General features: G+C 49.2%; 2 protein-coding genes across 2 annotated transcripts; both read left to right on the top strand.

The window, feature by feature from the left end:
- Positions 1-1798: 1798 nt before the first annotated feature.
- SNCG (synuclein gamma) lies at positions 1799-10102 on the top strand. The gene is made up of 5 exons (XM_065746833.1): positions 1799-2061; positions 4900-4941; positions 5708-5835; positions 9215-9289; positions 9728-10102. The coding sequence occupies exons 1-5, from the start codon at positions 1941-1943 to the stop codon at positions 9746-9748; spliced, it is 387 nt and encodes a 128-aa protein (XP_065602905.1). The 5' UTR covers positions 1799-1940; the 3' UTR covers positions 9749-10102.
- A 5881-nt stretch (positions 10103-15983) lies between these two features.
- Positions 15984-18347, top strand: ADIRF (adipogenesis regulatory factor). The gene is made up of 3 exons (XM_065746834.1): positions 15984-16197; positions 17506-17568; positions 18062-18347. The coding sequence occupies exons 1-3, from the start codon at positions 16137-16139 to the stop codon at positions 18166-18168; spliced, it is 231 nt and encodes a 76-aa protein (XP_065602906.1). The 5' UTR covers positions 15984-16136; the 3' UTR covers positions 18169-18347.
- Positions 18348-19247: the final 900 nt, after the last annotated feature.

Genomic DNA, 19247 nt, shown 5'->3' with positions numbered 1-19247 from the left:
TTCCAGACATCAGCCATGAGGAGGGGTGGAGGTCCTGGCTTAGTAGCTTCTCCAGTGCATCCCAGGGCAAGCAAGGGACAAAAAGGGGCTGCCAGCAGGCTGACCTTGGCCCCCTGATCCGCCCTTTGAAGGAACAACTTTCCTCATTAAGGTATTGTATCTACTACATGGGGAGAAATTCTTTTTCAGGCACAGACCTCACCCACTGCCAGGTTTCCCTGAGGCAGGACTGGCAACAAATAATGAGCACTAGCTCCTCGGCTTACAGCAGAAGGGTATGAATGTCACAGGGTGGCTAACGTTCAGGAACTCTTACTGATGCTTACCCCTACATAGGTCACTTACAACATTGTTTTGAGTCCAGAGCTCTCCTAAAAGGGGTTTCAAGGTAAAACAATTTCTGTGCAAACTGCTGCCTGTCTTGGGAGTGATCCAGAGAGCTTTAAATGCCTCTTGTGAGCTTTGTCTGAAGGTCATCGGGAGGAGAGAGGCAGGAAAGGAGTATCCCTCTCAAGCACGGGTTGATGCACTCGAGTGATGACTCATCTCCCACATTGCAGGATGGCTTGGTACTCCTTGCATTTGATAACTTCTACAACAATGCAAAATATGCAGCATTTAATTACACGAGTTACAATGACAGGACAATAGCTCAACAAAATCAAAGAATACTACTCACAGCCTTCTCAGGCTGGATGTTCCCATAAAGTGCCTGGGAAACTCTCTGCTCTGTCTTAATGCTCTTTGAGAGCCTTGATTAAAAGTAAACTGGCCCTGTGCTGATTCCCAAGGATGGTCAATTAATCCTTTACCCAAACGTAGGAAAAACCTGGCACCTGCCCTGTGCCTAACACAACCAGTGGGAGCCATATTCAGCCTCCCACACTGTGACACATGAGGGCACACACATCTCACATGTAACACTGGGCCGTGGGGGTTGTGGTCAGTCAGACACCAAAAAAATGTTCAGAAGGACGGAAAGAAAGCTTTTCTTTCCTCAATGTTATGGCAGTCTTGAACAGAGAGAGCTCTTAGAATGTTGTGTTGTGATGGCCTTTCTCTGAATTTTGCACTCCTTTTTTTTTTTTTTTGGAACAAACAATCGATCAATTTTTAGCCTATAAGAGATATAGCTCTTCCACACTCAGATGGGAATTTGTGGTTCGTTTATTGGCAAGGAGAACCACTGGTGAGGAAAAGACTAATAAATCATTATCTTATTTTCCAGATCAACAGTCTTTTCATTATTTCAGCACAGAGTAAAAAAACACTTCCCAAACTTGCAGAAATCTGTTGACTTCAGTAGTGAGAGCACAGTGCTAGCTGCTTTCCTCCTCGGTCAGTGCTGATGAGAAATCACGTTCTCATTATTGTTTTTCTGTGGAATGTATTCTGGTTAAAGCTAGACCCAGAGACCTGTTCCTGTTGGGTTTATTACCAGCACTTCATGTGCTTTCCTCCTCCTGGGGACCCTCAGGAGCCTGTGCTTGCTGCAGCCCTGGGCAGAGGCCCTTTCAGAAACTCAGCTCCTTGGATCGAACATCGTCTCTTCACTTGAGAGCATCCTTCAGCGAGAGCACCGCAAAGTCTTTTAAAAGCTTTATCTGCCTGGAGGATTTCCAGAAAGTCTCTTACGCACTTCTGTCCTCCTCCTCTCCCCCTCCCTCCTTAAATCTTACCAAGCAGATCCATATCATTAATATTTCAGTACCAGCTGTTTGCAGGCATTGGCTACTCTGCAGTGCACTTAATCAATAAGAGCCGGTGAAGGCTGCGAGGTTTGTCACACCATCCTCCTCCAGCAGAGGAACCAGAGCAGACACAGAGCCTGGCAGGGGAGGCAAGATCTAGTGAAGGCAGGGTTGCTGACAGCAAGACCCCTCCCGAGGAGCTGCTTGCTGCTGCCCCGCACCCAGCTGGTACCCAGGGCAGCCAGAAGGATGGATGTCTTTAAGAAGGGGTTCTCCATCGCTAAAGAAGGTGTGGTGGCTGCTGCAGAAAAGACCAAGCAGGGAGTGACAGAGGCTGCGGAGAAGACTAAAGAAGGTGTGATGTACGTAGGTAAGAGAGCTGTTTTCAATTCGCTTTTGAGCGTGAACCACCACATAAACTGTCTCTGAGAAAGTCTGGTGACATTTTTCCGTGGTGGAGCTGAGGAGTGAATGGCAGGAGGTCAGGGTGACGCCCCGGGCATAGAGCTGTGTAATCTCGGGATGCTGCAGCCACCCCATGCCTCAGTTTCCCCAGCTGGAAGCCAGGCATAGAAACTGCTGCCGCCTGGGGAGGTGGCAGGCAGCAGTGTGGTGCGGAGTGGAGGGTGTGTGACTGACAGGTTTGTGCTGAGTGCTGGGTACCTGCAGGATGCTGCTCCCCATCCCTGCACTGCTCTCCCACTGTACCCAGGTGCAAGGCGTGTGCTGGCCAGCCCCTGCCAGCAGCCTGTCATGTTGGGTGTAGGGCTGCAGGATGCACCCGCTTCCACAAACACACCCTTTGATCCTGAAATCCTTCTGTTTCAATGCATGTACACATGTCAGTCTCACTTTACTAGAGACATTCACATTCATTGTACCCCACAGACATGTTCTGAGAAACAGACTGCTGCCCGGCCCAGAAATCCTTCTGTTAATGTTGCATCTCAAACCCTCTCTGCTCAAGGTCACTCCCAACACCCATTTCCTGCACTGCATGAGAGTACATGTCAGGATGGTCGGCTGCTCCAGGTACCATCCATCTCACAGTCCTCACTTCCCAGGCCCACTCACCCTGGTGCCAATGGCTGCACCTGGCACAGCTTTCCTGTCCTCCAGATGTGGGGGGTCAAGTAGCATGGAAGTTGGTGAGCAGGCTCCTCTGATACCATGCTGCACTACCTACAACTGCGTAGCTGCTGTATTTAAAACAGCTATATTGGTAATAGCTGTATGTGTAGGGAGAGATTCAAATTAGAGATGAAATAAATACAAAATCTACGTGCAGCAGCCCTGGTCATGTCTTCATCCTGAATTTTTTAACTCTCAGCTAATGGTATGCTGCAAATGAACACATGTAACAGCTCACATTTCAGTTTGAAGCTGACTCACAAGCAAAAGGCACACAGCATCCCTGTATGTAATGAGGCACAAGAGCTGATGTGCCAGCCTGGAAATGCTGCCCAAGTGTCAGACTGCAGCATTGCTCCTCTAAGTGATGTTAGAAAGGAACCTTCCGCATTGGCGTACCAAATTCCTTGCATCTCCTTTGGGCAGCGTTCTGCATTTCCATGCTCTGACCTGGTTTTCATTTTCTCCTGGGTGTGGGGCAAGACACAGAGCCTGCTCGGGAGATTTCAACTCCTTACTATGGTTTCTAAGGACTTTACAAACTAAACTGTGGAACGAGCACCAAGCAGAGTTGGAGATGGAGGGTTTTTGGTACACGTGCAGTTCTGCCCTGCCACAGCCCAGCACACTGCGCTGGGTCTTTCAGGGACACGAGGAGCGGCGGCAGGCACTGGGAATACACAGGAGGCCAGGTCTGCACGTTGCAACGGTGCCGAGAGCGTTGAGCCAGCACGTCTCACGTAGTGCCACACGAAGGGTGGTCCGTCCCAGCAGCTCACCCTGCAGACACCGGAGGAAAACGCTGTCTTCAGGCTCAGGCTTAGCTCTGGCACCCAGCACGCTCCTCGAGCCGCCGAGCTGGGGCGTGGGCACCGCAGCCGCGGAGCGATGAGCGGAAGGCGGTGGAGAGATGCGGCTGCCGGGCGGGGCCGGGCTGAGTCAGCGGGCGCGGCCGCGAGGCTGGACCCGTTCCGGGCCGCTGGTGCCGCCCGGCGGTCGCGGGGCGTTCGTTTCCTCCGCGGTGCCGCCAACTGAAAAGAAACGCGGCCGTGGGGCGGCTCCCAGATGCGGACTCGGCTCCCGCGTCGGGGTGTTTGCTGCGGGGCCGAACGCGGGCCAGGTAGAGCTGCAGACCGCACGATTGGATTGCCGGAGCCGCTCGCTGCTCGGGAGTGAGCGGAGCAGGGCTGCAGCCGCGCCTAATACGTGCGCTGCGCTCGTTCCTGAGCTTGCGCAAGTCAGACGTGCACCTGCTTTGCAAGCAACGTATTACAATCTGCTTTAGAGCAGTTGCACGTGTCGCAAGTACCGTTAGTAAATGCACGGACAGCAGCAGCTATGAAGTGAACATGTCAACCCTTCGCTTTGACGCACTTTGGGAGAGGGAAGGGGCACGCCCTGGCAGGACAGCTTTGTTCTGCGCTGGGCGCAACCCTGGCAGCCACCACAATAAGGCAGCGAAGGACAATGACGTTCCCCAGCGCACGGCGTGTGCCGGGCAGGTGGGGCAGCGCTGGGCTGGAGCTGCTGCTATCAGTGCGTGCACCTGACCGTCCGCTCCAGAGCCGCTGGGAACGAGGCGTGCCCGCGGCCGGGTTCTCCCACCGCACCCGGGGCCGCAGCTGTTTGTCGGTTTTCTCCCTAATGTGAAATGGCATCGAGGCGTGGGGGCTGCCCACGCCCGCGCGGTGTCGCGCATCGTGCCGCGCTGTGCAGGGTGCGGGCAGCAGCTCGGTGGTGCTTGGGGGAAAACTGCGGGGAGGAACGGCTCCTTCGGGAACGCTTCTGTCGCACACTGAGTGCTTCTCATCCCGTTGGCTTTTCTGCCTTGAGAGCGGTGAGATAAGTGCGATGTAAGCGTGTGTGTGGTGCCTTGCTGAAAGGCAGGAGAGCCGCGGTGTAACTGTGTTTGTATGCAAGAGTGAAGTGAGATTTTTGTGGACACTCGACGCCCGTCTGGTTTTACAATCCTCCTGACACTGATTCACCTTCAGTCAATTCTTCTTCATTCTGGAAATACTCTAGCAACAATTTTTTTATGCTTGAGCACAGACAGACTGTTTGTTCCCTCTCACAGGTACCAAAACCAAGGAGGGTGTGGTGCAGAGTGTGACCTCAGGTAAGCGCACTGCCCCGAGGCAGATGCAGGTACCTGTCCCGTGTTGCTGCAGCCCCATTGCTTCTGCTGAATGGGGGATCCCTGGGGAATACGTGGGTCTGTGTGACATTTCATTCAGCGAACAGAGGAGCAATGGCTTGTGTCTGGCATTTGCAGTGCTCTTGGATGGGAGGAAATGCTTCATTACAGTGAGTCAGAAACAACCAGTGAAGGTTATCTGGCAGACGTGGCCACTTTACAGCAGTTCCATGTTTCATAAAGACAAGAGTTTCCCAATGTGCAGAGAGGATGTGCCTGTACCAGTCCTGCTGGGCACAGCTGTGGCCTGGGGGACTCCTGCTGGTCACAGTCAGGGATTCTGGGACCCCATCTGGGAGGCCCAAGCCCCAGGCATTGAGCCATATGCTCTGCCTTGCAAGGAGAACTGCAGATACCTTCTCTGACCACTTTGGTGACCAAATTACTGTTTTCTACCAGCTGCATTAGATCAAGCAGAACAAATGGAGGGTGCCTATGGAGAGGTCACATGCAGCCTGCAGCACAAATACCTTGTTTGCTTGACTGTCTCTTAGCATCTCACAGTTAATTTTTCAGTCTGCAATTGCACATGAAGACTGATTGGCTATATCTATATATATATATATAAAAAAAAGACTTAACTAGGGCTAATGTTCTCCCTTATCTTAATGCCTCCATCTTATTGTGCCTCGCTTTGGCAGCCTCTGTCACTAATGAGTTGACTGTCGTTCTGTTGTTGAAATTCCAGTTGCTGAGAAGACCAAAGAGCAGGCCAACGTGGTGGGAGAGGCAGTAGTAGCCAGTGTGAACACAGTGGCCAACAAGACAGTAGAAGGAGCAGAGACCATCGTGGCCACTACAGGAGTTGTAAAAAAGGTATGTTTGTGCCTTCAGTGGCCTGCAGGACAGAGCTCGTTTTCAAATTATGCTTTAAATATCTGCAGTTGTTTACAATTGGTAGTTTCATGGCAGGAAGCTCTGAGCTAGTTCGAGTGCTGAATTGAGGGCTGAGTGCTGGAGTGGGACAGCTCCCTAAGGAAGGTCTGCCTGCCTGTTAGACAGGATAATTCCCAAGGGATGATAAGCAGCTGCTTGTGTGTGAGGCTGGCTGTGGGTCTGGTGTAGACAGCTTCTTGCTGAGCCCACTTTTTTTTACCCCCTTTTGAATGCTGTGGTGAATAGCGCTGATAGTGAGGCAGGCCAGGTTAGTCATAGAACACCCAAACCCAGAATCAAAGCAAAGCAAAGCCAGCCAAAATGGGTTTAATTGTTCAGACAGTCGGCTGATGAATTTCCTGGCCTGAAAGTAAACCCATTGTAACGTGAAACAAAACTTCCACGTACCACGTAAATCCTGAGAAAATAGCCCAACAAAAGTGGCTGTGAGTGATGCAAAACGTTCTCCTGAAAGCACGCAGGAAGGGCTCACACAGGAGAAGTGCTGAGCCCTGGGGATACTGTTAATCTCTGTTCTGACAGGGAATGGTGATGGGGCAGTGGGTGGGCATGCAGGGAGTGATGAGCCTCATGTACCTTCGGGTGACTCAGGGTGGGCGAGGACTGGCTGGCAGCATGAACCTGCTGCACTGACAGTGAGCTGCTGGTATGGGCAGGAGCTGGCACTGGGCAGCAGCAGAGCTCCATTTGCTAATGGAATTGTGGCTAGGGTCTGCCCCTGGCAACACCAGACACTGTGGTGAGCTTGAGAGACCCTCTGGAAAAAATAAAAGGTTGCCTTGTGATAGTGTGTGAAGGATCTGTTTGGGAGGAGGTTTTTAAAAGAGATATGATTACACATTCTGCACTTTCTTTCTGATTCACAAAGGAACAAGAACCATTAGTGGTGTTTTTTGTCTGTGGCTCTGCACCTGTCTTGGTGCCTGCAGTGGGCAGTGAGGGATTCCAGTGAGACTGCCACCCACTGAGCATCCCCATCTCAGATGAGGAGTAATTTTTTGTCTGCATGACACAGCACAAAATTTGCTGCATTGCAGACATGATGTGGCTGGTAACAAGCACGTGTGCGTATGTACATGCTGAACCTCCCTGGGGACCAGAGCAAGTTCCCTAGCAGCTCACGATTCCCCATGGCTCTCCCTCCACCTCAATCTTCCCATCTATGTTTCCCACCCATTTCTGCATGGCTCGCTTGTCAGCTTGTCTCAGCACATCGGTTCTGACCACTTTCTGTCTCTCCCTACAGAGCATGTCAGCAGGCATCAGTCACACGTGAGGGCTGGGCCCAGCACACATGTGCTGTGCTGGTACTGCAGCTTTTCTAACAGCTGCACATTCAGAGTAGGAAAAGCGTGTGTTCGCAGCCTTCATTCTGCTTGGATAAAGACAGTTGCACTGAAGGAACAAAAAGCAGGCTGGAGCTGCTCTGCACTCAGTGTATTCCCACTTGTGCATCAGGGGCACGTGTGTTCAGAACAGGGCAGTCAGTGGGAGCAGTGAGGCCTCTCACTGCAAGGGCTCAGGGTGTGTGTCCCCTGGCTGGTGGCTGTGCTGGCCATCCTGCAGGGTAATGCTTTACAACAAGTAGGTGCTATTTATTTGTATAAGGGATGAACAGAGAAACATACGACTCAGAGCGTGAGGTGTGGAAAGGAGCTGTGTTGAACTTTGGAAGTATAGGATTAAATTGTCATTAATTTCTTTGCAAGACCTGTGGGTTTTTTAAATCTGTTTTAGTGGAGTAGATTAAGATGTGCAAATTCTGTAGATAATGTGCTCCATGTAAGACTTCTTAGCACTGCACAGCAGTTCTTGTGAATTACAGGGCTGTAACCTCTATGGAAAGGTCATATACAAAATCTTCCGTAGTGTACACATTCTGTATGAATAAGTATGCAAAATCTTGAATACTGGAGCTGTAACGAACCCTGTTTTTTCCCTGTAACTTCAATGTTCAGCCACTGTGTGTCTCTCTCCTCAAGCCAAAAGATTCAGTATTTCTCCTGAGAATAGAAGAAAACAGCCCTTAGCAATCTCAGTGAAGGCTTGTTGGGTTTTTTTGTTTGTTTTTTTTTTTTTTTTGTTCTAAGTGGTTTTGCTAAGGCAGTGTATTTAAGAGGGGAAAAAGATCTGTCTGCTTGCCAATTAAGAACAGCGATGCTGACCAGTTGCTTTGTGGTTGCAATGTACCTTTCCCTTAGACCGTTTTATCCCTTGTAATGAGAAGATGAATGCTGACAGGCACAGCTGAGTCCCCATTGCCCTTCCCGAGGCCGGGTTTCACCCTGCCGGCACTGCCCTGTGACCCAGGATGGGCACCTATCAATTTCTGCTCCTTAGCCACAGCACAGGCCTTTCCCTGGTGCATTCCTGCAGCCCATCACCCAGACCCCATCCTGCTGGTACCTGCCCATGCCCGCTGTTCTGGGCCGGGTGGGAGTGTGTGAGAAAGCAGCTGCCAGGAGAACTCCTCAGCATAGGCTGACACCTCTCCATCCTGTGATTGTGCTGGTTCCTGCTGCTGCTGCTGCTCAGGAAAGCTGTCAGGGAGCACGGTAGCTTCCCTTTCTATAAATAGGGGTGAGTCACCGTTACCCTGCTGCAGTGCAGCCTTAGCAGCATGCCGCTGAACAGATGCAACAGGCAGCACAAGATGTGAGTGGGGAATGTGCACACCCCACTCCTTTGGGTGTAGCCTCCTGAGTGTGGATAAGTCTCCTTGTATTTACTCATTGAGAGAAGGCAGTGGTGAAGTGACCCAAGCAGCACTATGGTGTCCCCCAGCAGCCCCAGCTCCATCTGCGTGGGGTTATTGGTCTCCATCATGTGCATTGCTTGATGTCATTGGAGCACTTGTTCTCACTCAGTGCAGGTCAGAGGATGCGGACAGAAATTATCTCAGATGTGATGCAAATTAAGGACACATTTCCTAGGGCAAAAGCATAAGGAGCATCCCCAGTGCATGGGGTTGCCCTGTAGGCAGACAGATGGGCTCTCAGAAGGTGGCTGGGGGCAACACCTGAAGCTGCAATGGAAGCAGGAGATTTCATTTCCCTGTGGATCCATCTCCCCCAGGAGTCATGTGGATACAGCAGCCTCCAGTAGGACACTCAGATTCATGATTGTGTTTGCTCTCAAACAGACAGAAGAAAACGTCAGAAAAAGAACAAGGTTGACCAGATGCTAAATGCAGCATTCTGTTTGCTTGTGTAATGGTGTGACTGCTTTGTGTGGCCTGCTCAGCCGGCCCCAGGTGGGTGATGGTGGCCAAAACCAATGTCTTTCTTGTGCCTTTCAGGAGGACCTGGCTCCACAGCAACCGGTGGCTGAGGGAGAGGCGGTTGCACCAGGGAGCACAGACAGTGGCAGAGAGGTAAGGTCGTGCCCCAGCCCTCCTCCTCGCTGTCCCCATCTTCAGGCTGCACATGGCTGTTCTGTGGGGCTGGCTTTTCCCTCTGTGCAGTGGTGACCATGGGTTTGCTGCACATGGAGCCCATCGGTGTTCCTGTTTTCATGGGTTGTTTGACAAAGCTCAAGTTAGATTCTGCCATTTTTAAACGTTCTCCTTTTCCTTAATCTACCATAGCTACAATGCCCTCTTAAAGCCAGCTGTCAGCTTTGGGTCCCTTCCCAGCCCTTAAATAAGGACAGTGGAGCTCTCATTGCCCAAATGGACAGATGCTCCCCTGGTGGTGTGTCCTTCACCACCTAGGTCTGAAGACTGCAAGTGTAAATTATTTCCCTTGTTTCATTTATATAAGTTATGTGTGTCAAAATGTGTAACTGTTTTCCTGTCTTTCTTTGGTCACAGGGTGAAGATGAAGGTAATTAATCAACTTCTAGCTCAAAAGTTGGAATCCCAAGAGCGTACATGGAAATACTAGCTGACACTGCGGCAGGGATGGCCTGCATTCAGCACTGTAGTCTTTCACTCGCCTCATTAACCAACCTTAATGTACAATGTAAGTCTGCTCCTGGTTGTAAGGAGAGGGTGACACTGTACTGGGGGTGCCCTCCCCCTCCCCACGTCCTTCGTGGCTTCCTGACCCCCAGCTTTGTGTGTTCTGGTGCTCCAGTTTGTTTTAGTGGGCTCACTGATCCATGGCTCATGTCCACCACCACTGGCACTTGGGGTCTCTAGGTATTGTGGAGTTTATTTTTTATTTTAACTAATAAAAAAAAGTGTTTGAACAAGTTTTTGTTACATCCATTTTATTTGCATGTTTGTCCTGCCAAACTGAGGAGCTATTCCCATGCAAATGTGCCATTGGAACAATTGCATCTATGAGGGCCTGAGGTCATGACATCAATGAGGGAATAATGAAAACTCATGTTTCTGAAGGCAGTGGTATGGATAGGACAGCTGTCTGTCTGTCTCTCAGAGCTGGAAAAACAGACTTCTGCTTCTTAAGTAAATGTAGAATTTTCAGTTTTTAATAATATCCTGTGGTTAAGATGTTGCATGTGAGGGGAAATTGGAAAAAAAAAAAAAAGGAGGCTTTATAAAGGAATGTCAAAGTCATATTTAGCTCAGCTGGCATTTGGGTTTTTTTTGTTTTTTTTTGTTTTTTTTTTTGCTGTGTACCCTGCACATGCTAGAGCATGAATACTCCTGACGTCTTTGAGTGTGTAATAACAGAAACATGATGGGCACAAACTAGTGAGATCTGACGTGCACTACTGCAGGTCCAGGCAGGAGGACTGCAGCAAGGTGAGTCTGGCAGCATGTTTCAGAGGAGAACTCATGGTTGAAGGAGGATTTTAAAATACATCAATCTGTATAGATTTTTGCTGGGTTTTATTCACTGACAGGCAAAGCAGCCCTGGATTCAAGAGAAACCAGTGTGAACTGCAGAGACTAGGGCTGCTTGAAATCAGACTCCTGGCATTCGCTGAGGTGCATCATGATGGCAGGTGCTGAAGGTATTGCAGGAGAGACTTGCTGTAGCATGAAAAGGTGTAGCAAGTGAGATATCAGCCTCTCTCAACTATTAGCTCTATGTATAAAACTCTACCTTGCTGAATGCACAGGAATTTCATCTGCAATGGGTGTTTGATCTTCACAAGAGCAGAGAACTGAAGAGCACTGTCAGAGGTAACAAGGTCCCTCAAAGGCAGCTGTGGCTGACACTCCGCTGACCCGGAAAGCATCGTCAAGAACTTGCCAATTAGAATAACAAAAGTCAAGGACAGGGTAAGTAAGGGTCGTGTTGCTCACACCCAGCAGAGAGACAGGAAAATAGGCCCTTGCCCCAGAGCTGTGCTTTATGGAGGTGCAGCCAAATGTCTTCCTGGGCACGAGAGGAAGAGGAGCATGCAGGAAAGGAGGTATGTGTGCTGAGCCAGTCTGTGATTCTAAACAGGGGGAAAGCCGCTCTCCAAATGCCTGTTCTCTCACACAAGCTTTGCCCATGTCCAAAGCAACTTAACACAGGAGAATCAGAACTGCAAAGTGAGGAGAGCAGGTATGCTGCTCTGTGCTCACTGCTCTGTGCACTGCTTGTGGACACTGCAGCGTTGTTTTTCCTTTGGGAAGGAAATGATGTAACTGATATTTACACACCTGTAGCTTGAACTGTAATCCTAAAAGCATTGCTAAATTCCTGCATAAATACCTGAATGCAGGCAGCTTCCCGGGCAGGCTGAGTTCAGTGCGTGCAGCTAGGCATTCATGTGCTTTGCACAAGGCTGTCAGCAACCTTAGAATGGGAGGCCAGGCCATGGTCACCCTGTGTCACCCCGCCACGTTGGGCAGCCACCATCTCCTCCCACTGCTGCCTCGGGCCAGCCACCACCAGGCCCCAGCCCAGGTGAGGAGAGCAGAGGGCACAGCCTGTGCCAGGGTGAGTGGGGTGAAAGTATGTGTTCCTACTACTAAAGTAAATGTCTATTAGGTGGATGGGTCTGCCCCAAATAAGCTAAAATCCTTTTTTTTTTTTTTTTTAAATCAAGTATTGCATGTGTCTGGAGGACTAATTTAGCTGAACTAGAATGGCTTTAGTTTGATCTTTAATACGAGTAACACGTGGCTTAGTGTAGCTCCATCTTTTTGTCAGCATGAGGTTCTATTTCTTGAGGTTAAATCACATCCTGCCCCCTCCAGTGTAAGCCTCTCTCTTCCGGTAATGCCAACGTTGCACATCACACTCTGCTTCAGGAGGGATTTGTGCAAAGCTTTTCATCCCTGACACATTGCTGCACTTACCTGGCTGCTGCAAGCACAATCCACAAACCCCAACCCTGATGGAAGTATAACTGAACAAAGAAAAACAAACAGATTTAAATGCTTCTCACTTAGTTAACCCCGTCTGACCATTTTCATGTGTAAAACATGAGCTCTAGCTGTGACCGAGGGCCTCTCAGCCCTGCTGGGTGACACAAGCAGGAATGCTCATATTACTGCTGTATGGCAGGGTGCTCAGAGGTGTGCTCTGCCATGGACCAGGCTGGAACAGAATTAGGGCAATTCCTAGTTTCCCTAGAGCACTTTGTATGTGGCTCTCAGAATGATTCTAGGCTATTTGGGCTAAAAGTTGTCAGTTGGCTCCAGACACAGTCATGGCTCATCAAGGAGTAGGGGATTTGTTTGCTTTTTTCTCTCCCTTTAGAGCAAACAACCTGTTGCTCATCAAGTGCCACACTGTGAAGGCACTAGACTGAGGGGATGGATACAGAGCAGTCTGGGCAGCCAGGCAGGGAGCATTGAGGTGGGACAGGCTGAACTGCCAGTGCGGGGTGTTGGTGGCAATGCTTTCCCACACCTCAGCTCTGGCCGTGAAGAGTAACTTCCAGAACAGCCAAAAATGTTGAAGAAACCTCAGCATGCAGCTCTGCCTGCAGTGTGGTACCACACCTGGCATTATCCAATGTCTGACTGCAGCCTCAGCAAACAAGGGACTGAATGAGGCAAAAGTCCAAAGTAACTTGTCACCTGTAGGCAGTTCAATCTGACCTTGTAACACGTGTAATGATGCAACTGAGGCCAGGAAACCCATTCAGGAAGAGTTAATCCATGGAATAAGAGGAATAGAAAGCTGTAAATGATGTACTTAGAGGCTGGAGCAGTGGGCCAATACCATCAGGAATCAAGAGACTAGAGTACAAAGGCTGCAGTGTGTTGGCATTTAGCTTTCAAAATACTTTATGATACTCTGCCCCACCCCTAGAATTTCTTTTCCTGAGACAGCACAATTAAGAACTGACGAGCAAAATGAGCAGTCCCACAGCACTTGCTGGTTGGGTCTGTCAGGTGAGGGATAGATCACCTCTGTGATGGTTACAAGCTATTAACAGCATACAACAGAGTCAAAGCAAAGACTGAGATGAATGAGGTGAACAGGCTATTGAAAAAAATGATGTTTTCACCCAGGCTTACAGGATAGGTTAAGTTATGTAGAGAAATACTTACTCTGGTGAACGAAAAGCTGGACGTGAGCCAGCATTGTGTGCTTGCAGCCCAGAAGGCCATAAGAGTCCTGAGTTGCATCAGAAGAGGGGTGGACAGGAGACAGAGGGGATTGTCCCCTGCTGCTCTGCCCTGTGAGGCCCCATCTGGAGTGCTGTATCCAGATCTGAGGCACCCAACACAGGAAAGAGACAGAGCTGTTGGAGGAGGGCCACAAGGATGCTCAGAGGGTGTGAGCACCTCTTTTACTAAAAGTTTGAGAGATCTGGGCTTGATTAGTTTGGAGAAGTCACTGGGAAGACCTCATTCAGGTATTCCAGTACTTGAAGGGAGCTTACTAGCAGGAGGGGAACTGATTTTTCACATAGTCTAATAGTGATAGGACAAGAGGGAATGGATTCAACTAAAAGAGGGGAGATTTAGGTTAGATGTTTGGAAGAAATTTACTCAGAGGGCAGTGAGGCACTGGCACAGACTTCCAGAGAAGCTGTGGGTGCCTCATCGCTGGAGGTGTTCAAGGCCAGGCTGGATGGGACCCTGGGTAGCCTGTTCTAGTGGGTTGCAGCCCTGACCATGGCAGAGGGCTTGGAACTGGTTGGTCTTTAAGGTTCCCTCCAACCTAAGCCATTCTATGGTTTGGAAAAGCAGCGTTATCTCATAAAGTAAATGAAGATGATGCATTACATTCCAATAATTTTCTGACATGGCTTCATAACTCTGTAAGCCAGCTGACGCACAGACATTTTGGTCCTATCATATAGGACTATTCATAGTGTGTAGAAGTGTTGAAATTGTGGGATATGTATCACGTGGGATTTCTACAATTCTGTGATTCTGCGATGTATCAGTACCATACGACTATTTCTTCTACTCTGGTTTACATTGTGATGACCTCACCGTGTTAGCTTGGTTTTGAGTTTAGGGTTTTTGTTTGATTAGAATCGGGATAATTATATTAATGATAAGGGTTGCATTACAATAGGAGCCATCCTTTGCAGTCTCTAAAATACTGTTATAACAGAAGGCATGTTTAATGTTCCATACAAGCATGCACTATTATGAACATTACCCAAACTCCTTTTTCCCCCTCCAGGCAGACTCCATGGTCAGAGCCAGTGAGGCCCTCAAGCTGAAATCCCAATAGCACAGATGAGGGAAGAGGACATCCAGGTAGTGAGAGTCTGAGCATCTCTCTTGGAGCTGTAGTGGTCCTCATGGATGCTGGATGCTGCAGGCTTATCTTGTGCTTTCACTAACACAGCTCTGAACAAAATAAACAAGAAGTGGCAGCAGTACGGCTGAGAGTGCTGAAAACTAGAAGGATCTGCCTGTTTGAGACAGTTTTGTTGTTACTAGGTTCTCAGATTTGGACATGAAAGACAAGTGGGCCTATGGTAGTGCTTTTGCCAAAAAAAAATTACCAAGAGATCCAAAATATTCAGTTTCTTTTATCAGAGATTTTGCAAAGCTGACAATGAAATTGTTCACAAAAAAAATCAGCAAGGAACTGAGAAAGGTTCATGATGGCAATGTATAACTGAAATGCTAATGGCCCTGTCTGGGAGGAATGAGGATCACTGTCTGAAGTAACAGAGGAGTGGTGCCAACAGTGCAGAAGTTGAAAAGCTCTGTGCAGTGCTAGGCTGGATGGTGGCACAGAGTGGAGCGGTTGCGTTCAGGCTTGTTTTCTGCCTCTCAGGCTCACTTGGGTACTAATGAAGCACTGGGCTTACAAGAGCTGTCAAGCTGTCACTTCCCACCCTAGTTTAACCATGGTGTCTTGTTCTCGTGTCCTTTTCACACCAAAAAGCTTTACTGAGGAAGATGAATGTGGGTATGAGCGTGAACATCTGAGCCAGGCACTTTGTGAGCTGGAACACAGTAATGAGGAGCTGGAGCCCCTCCACTGGCAGAGTCCCAGTCCTGCTCTGCCTGAGCACAGTGGTTTATTGGTGCAGAGTTTCTTTGTCTGCAGGATTGGTGGCAGAAAACACGCATTTCAAAGGCTGGTAGGACCACGTGAGATGCCATTTTTATCAAGCAGTGATGTTAGGCAAGGAAATGATTTTAAATAATATTGCTGTACCAACCAAATCAGTAATACAAAGTCATACTAGTAGAGAGGCTTTGCTATTTTGGCTTCTTTTTTCCCCTTCCCCAAGGACTGCCAGAGCTGATCCAGCTACCTCCCCAGCCTGGCACAACCTTCAGCAGTGCTGGCTTCTTATAACCCAGCAGGAGCTGACAGCTGGGAAGTTGTGTAACAACTCAGGTCATTAGGGTTCTCACCATCAGAGAGTATTGCACTTGACCAGGAAAGTGCACTGTGATTAAAGCTGCTCAGTCCTGGAGGAAGCTGGGGCTGCACCTGCCTCCAGGTGTGAGTCCAGCACCATGCTCATGAAAGGAGCAGGCAGCAGCCCGGACAGGGGGAGCGCAGGATGTGCCCAGGTGCTGCCACTGCAGTAGTTTTCCAGAACTCATTATGAAGAGTTCAGTGGTTTCTGTCTGCTTTGGCAGAACAGGATACTTCGTTTAGATTTTTAAAAAACAACAAACTTATAAGCAAAGACAATGCACTGAAGCAGAAGTCTCCACCTGGGCACACCCTCTCTTTGGGAAGGGTAAAGATATATGTTTAGATTTTCAGCTCTCATTCCTCAGGTTCAAACCCCACCCATAGCACCAACCGTCCCCAGAGCACCAGCAGGACTCCTGGCACACATATAAAGGTGGACAGGGCAGGACAGCCCTGGCAGTGTGCTGCACATCACCAGCTGTTGAACTTCTTGTGGAAGAGGCGTCGGGAGCCACCATGTCGGGTAGAGGCTTGCAGGGGCTGAAGGAGCAGGCAGAAGGAGCAGCAAAAGATGCTGGTAAGGAAGATGAACATCACTGTCTATTTGCAGGGGGTGGGGAGGTTAGCTGCTGCTTTCACCTACATAAATCTAAACCTGAAGCTATGCTGCTAGCTTCATGGGAGTTGATAGGACCTCTAGTTCACCTTCACCACTATAGACTGGGCCATAAAGATCCCAGTGAAGGGCTGCTGCTTTGCTGGTGGGGAAGTTGCACTGACGCAGGACATGACTTCTCCTTCCCTCCCTGTTCCTGGGGCTGCGTTTGGCCCCAGGTGCAGTTTTGGATCTCAGCTGGGCACAGGCAGCCTCCACCTGCCCACAGAGCTCTGCTTTGTGCATCAGTCTTCAGCTCTTCCCACATAGATCCTAAACTGGGTGGGTTGGGAGCGCTGTTCAATGTGGTCTTTTTTCATGCTCTGTGGAGTATTTTAAGCTGCTCTCCTTCTGAAAGTTATTCAACTTTACTGTTCGCTGCTCAGCCCAAATGTCAATGCCTCCTGGTGATACCTACATTGATTACAATGCACTGTTTGAAAGAAAAAATACAATTGTGTTTGTACCGTATTCTTCTTCATCAGTAGCCACCAGATTTTGTGGGGTCTACAAACCTGTGCGTATTTTTCTGTGTTAAGTGTTCTCATGTTGTAGGACCAAGTACTGTGCATTGAGAGCCAACCTTGCAGTGCAACATATAACAGCTCTCCTTTAAATGAAACAAATTGCTATATGCACACCTCATGATAGCACATTCCTTACGGAGTATGTGCGCAGACCATTCCTTTAGTAGAGGAGATAAGATGGCTGTCACTCCTCCATCAGCTTTCATTTTACACAGCATCTCACTGTTTTAATGCTTTATTTTCTGCAGCTGATCCACTCTGGTGCTAGCTCCTGCTTCTCTGCGTGCTTATTTAGATCTCTGTAAGGTCTCCCTTTTCATGTTCTCCTATATGTGTTTTATTCCCATTTGAAAAAAGGAACTGTACCCAAGCAGCCTGTGAGGACAGTGCATTTGAGACTAAATATCTCCAAGGCTAATAACCTCTACAGATCAAGTGTAGGGCAAAGTAAGCATCTTACAGCCAAATGTTTTGCTCCAGATGTCTTCTAACCTCCGCTTCTTCATCTCCTCCTTATATTCTTATCTTCTTACCACCAACAACATGCCCAGCTTGCAGGGAGTGCTGATGCCATCCCACAGCAGCCCCCACATTCACCACGTACCCATGAGTGAAACCCTACAGCCCGGGCCACATCTCTAACGGGGGCACAACCTGACTGCAACAGACATGTGGGAATGAACTTGTTTGTCCTTAATTACAGCAAGTGCGTTGGGACAGGCCACTCAGGATGCAGTCAACCAGATTACAGATGCCGGTCAGAAAGGTAGGTTTGGTGACTGTTTTGGCCTTTCACGACACTGATGTGAAAAAATCACAGATCTGTTCCTTGGTAGCTCCACTCACCAGCAGACGTACCCCAACAAGTGCCTCGACCCCAGACAGGGTGCCTCATGCACAGTGCTGAGCACTGTGCTCAGATTGTGGCTTCCTTTGGGGACAACTGCTGGTAGTGAGGTGGGCAAGGCTTTGTCCTTCCTCCCTGAGGATTAAGGATACAGGTGCCATGTCCCAGCTCCTGCAGTGCAAGAGCAGGGGGCCACTGGGGTAAGCCCAGGCAGCCCCAAGCTGCTGAGGCAGCAGCTGCAGCCAATCATTAATGGCCCAGGAGGCTCTGGCAGCCTGTTTCTCACACTGGCAGGATATGCCTCTTTGTATTTTATTTCACACCACCCCTCCCCATCATAAATCCTGAATGAACTAGGTTGCATTTTTTTCAGGCTTTTTGCTTACATGTTGCATTTCTCCCTCTCTTCCAGCTGTGGATAAGGCTTCTAGGGCAGCACAGGATGGTGTAGAAAAAGCAGCTGGGCAAGCAGCAGAAGCAGTGTCTGGCTTTGGGAAAAAGTGTGGATTTAAGAAATGATGTTGATTTAAGCAAACAGTATTGCAAGAAAAACCCATCTTTGCAATTCCCTACTCCTTTGTGTAGAAAGTGAAAGCTATCTGAGATCTGGATAACTACTCTCTCCCCAAAAACAAAATCGTAAGTCACAACACTCTCCTCACCCTCCCCAGGAAAAACGCACCTTCAGCGCATCTCATAACATCACAATGTTCCGCTCAAAGTGGACTGTAAGGCTTCAGCACTGTTACTGCCCTGCTCTTGTAGCAGTGCTGTAGTGATTGCCGCATCTGTCAAACGCACTTGAAAAAATAGCAGAGCTGGTATTATTCTGGAGTACAGGAATACTCGCATGATTAACCTACGTTCCATTCCAGTAAACAGAAGCTAAGCTGTTGTTGTATTTCATGTCAGTCATTGCTTATTCCATTTTGCTGTATTTTCAGATAAGGATAAATAAAATTACTATCAAGATTTCCACCCCTCAGAAATGCATCGCCTTATTATGTGCTTGCGTTGTGTCACTGGGTTTTCCATAAAGGACAACACCACGTCCTGCAGATCTCTTTTGCTTTAGATCCTTGGCTTGATGAATGATGGCCACCCTGCAAGGCAGGTGGGTGTTGCACCACTGCACATTTTGCTAGTGGTGAGCTGGGCACGGCCAGTATGGCACAGTGGGCCCCACGGGAGAGCAGGGGCTAGGTGCCTGCTACTCCTGCCTGCACCTGTTAGCAGCCAGCCCTAGTTTCTTTGTGCCCCAAGGCACAGCACATCTGCTGCTCCACCTCACAAATATATCAGGAAACCAGGCAGCGTGGGCAGGTTCAGACAGCGTTGCTTCACAGTCCTTGTCCAGGAGCTTGGGGTGGTGGGGCTTTGGGGAGCACCAACACTCACTAACGCAGCCCTGGAAGAGGGCTGCTCACTGCTGGGCATGGGAACAGGCTGCAGACTGCCCAGGGACTGCACGTCCTGGAAACCCTCAGAGGAACCTATAGGTGATACATCACCAGTGAGTAAACATAGTCCAGGGCTTTGCACAGCATCCCAGTGCAATGCCCACAGTCATTTAAAGCTCTAAAAGCCTAAATATTTAC

Source organism: Cyrtonyx montezumae, unplaced genomic scaffold (assembly GCF_038088225.1).
Source record: "Cyrtonyx montezumae isolate F1298 unplaced genomic scaffold, pur_monq_1.0 scaffold_4, whole genome shotgun sequence".
In the NCBI taxonomy this organism is placed as follows: Eukaryota; Metazoa; Chordata; class Aves; order Galliformes; family Odontophoridae; genus Cyrtonyx; species Cyrtonyx montezumae.
This window is presented reverse-complemented; position numbering and strand designations above follow the sequence as displayed.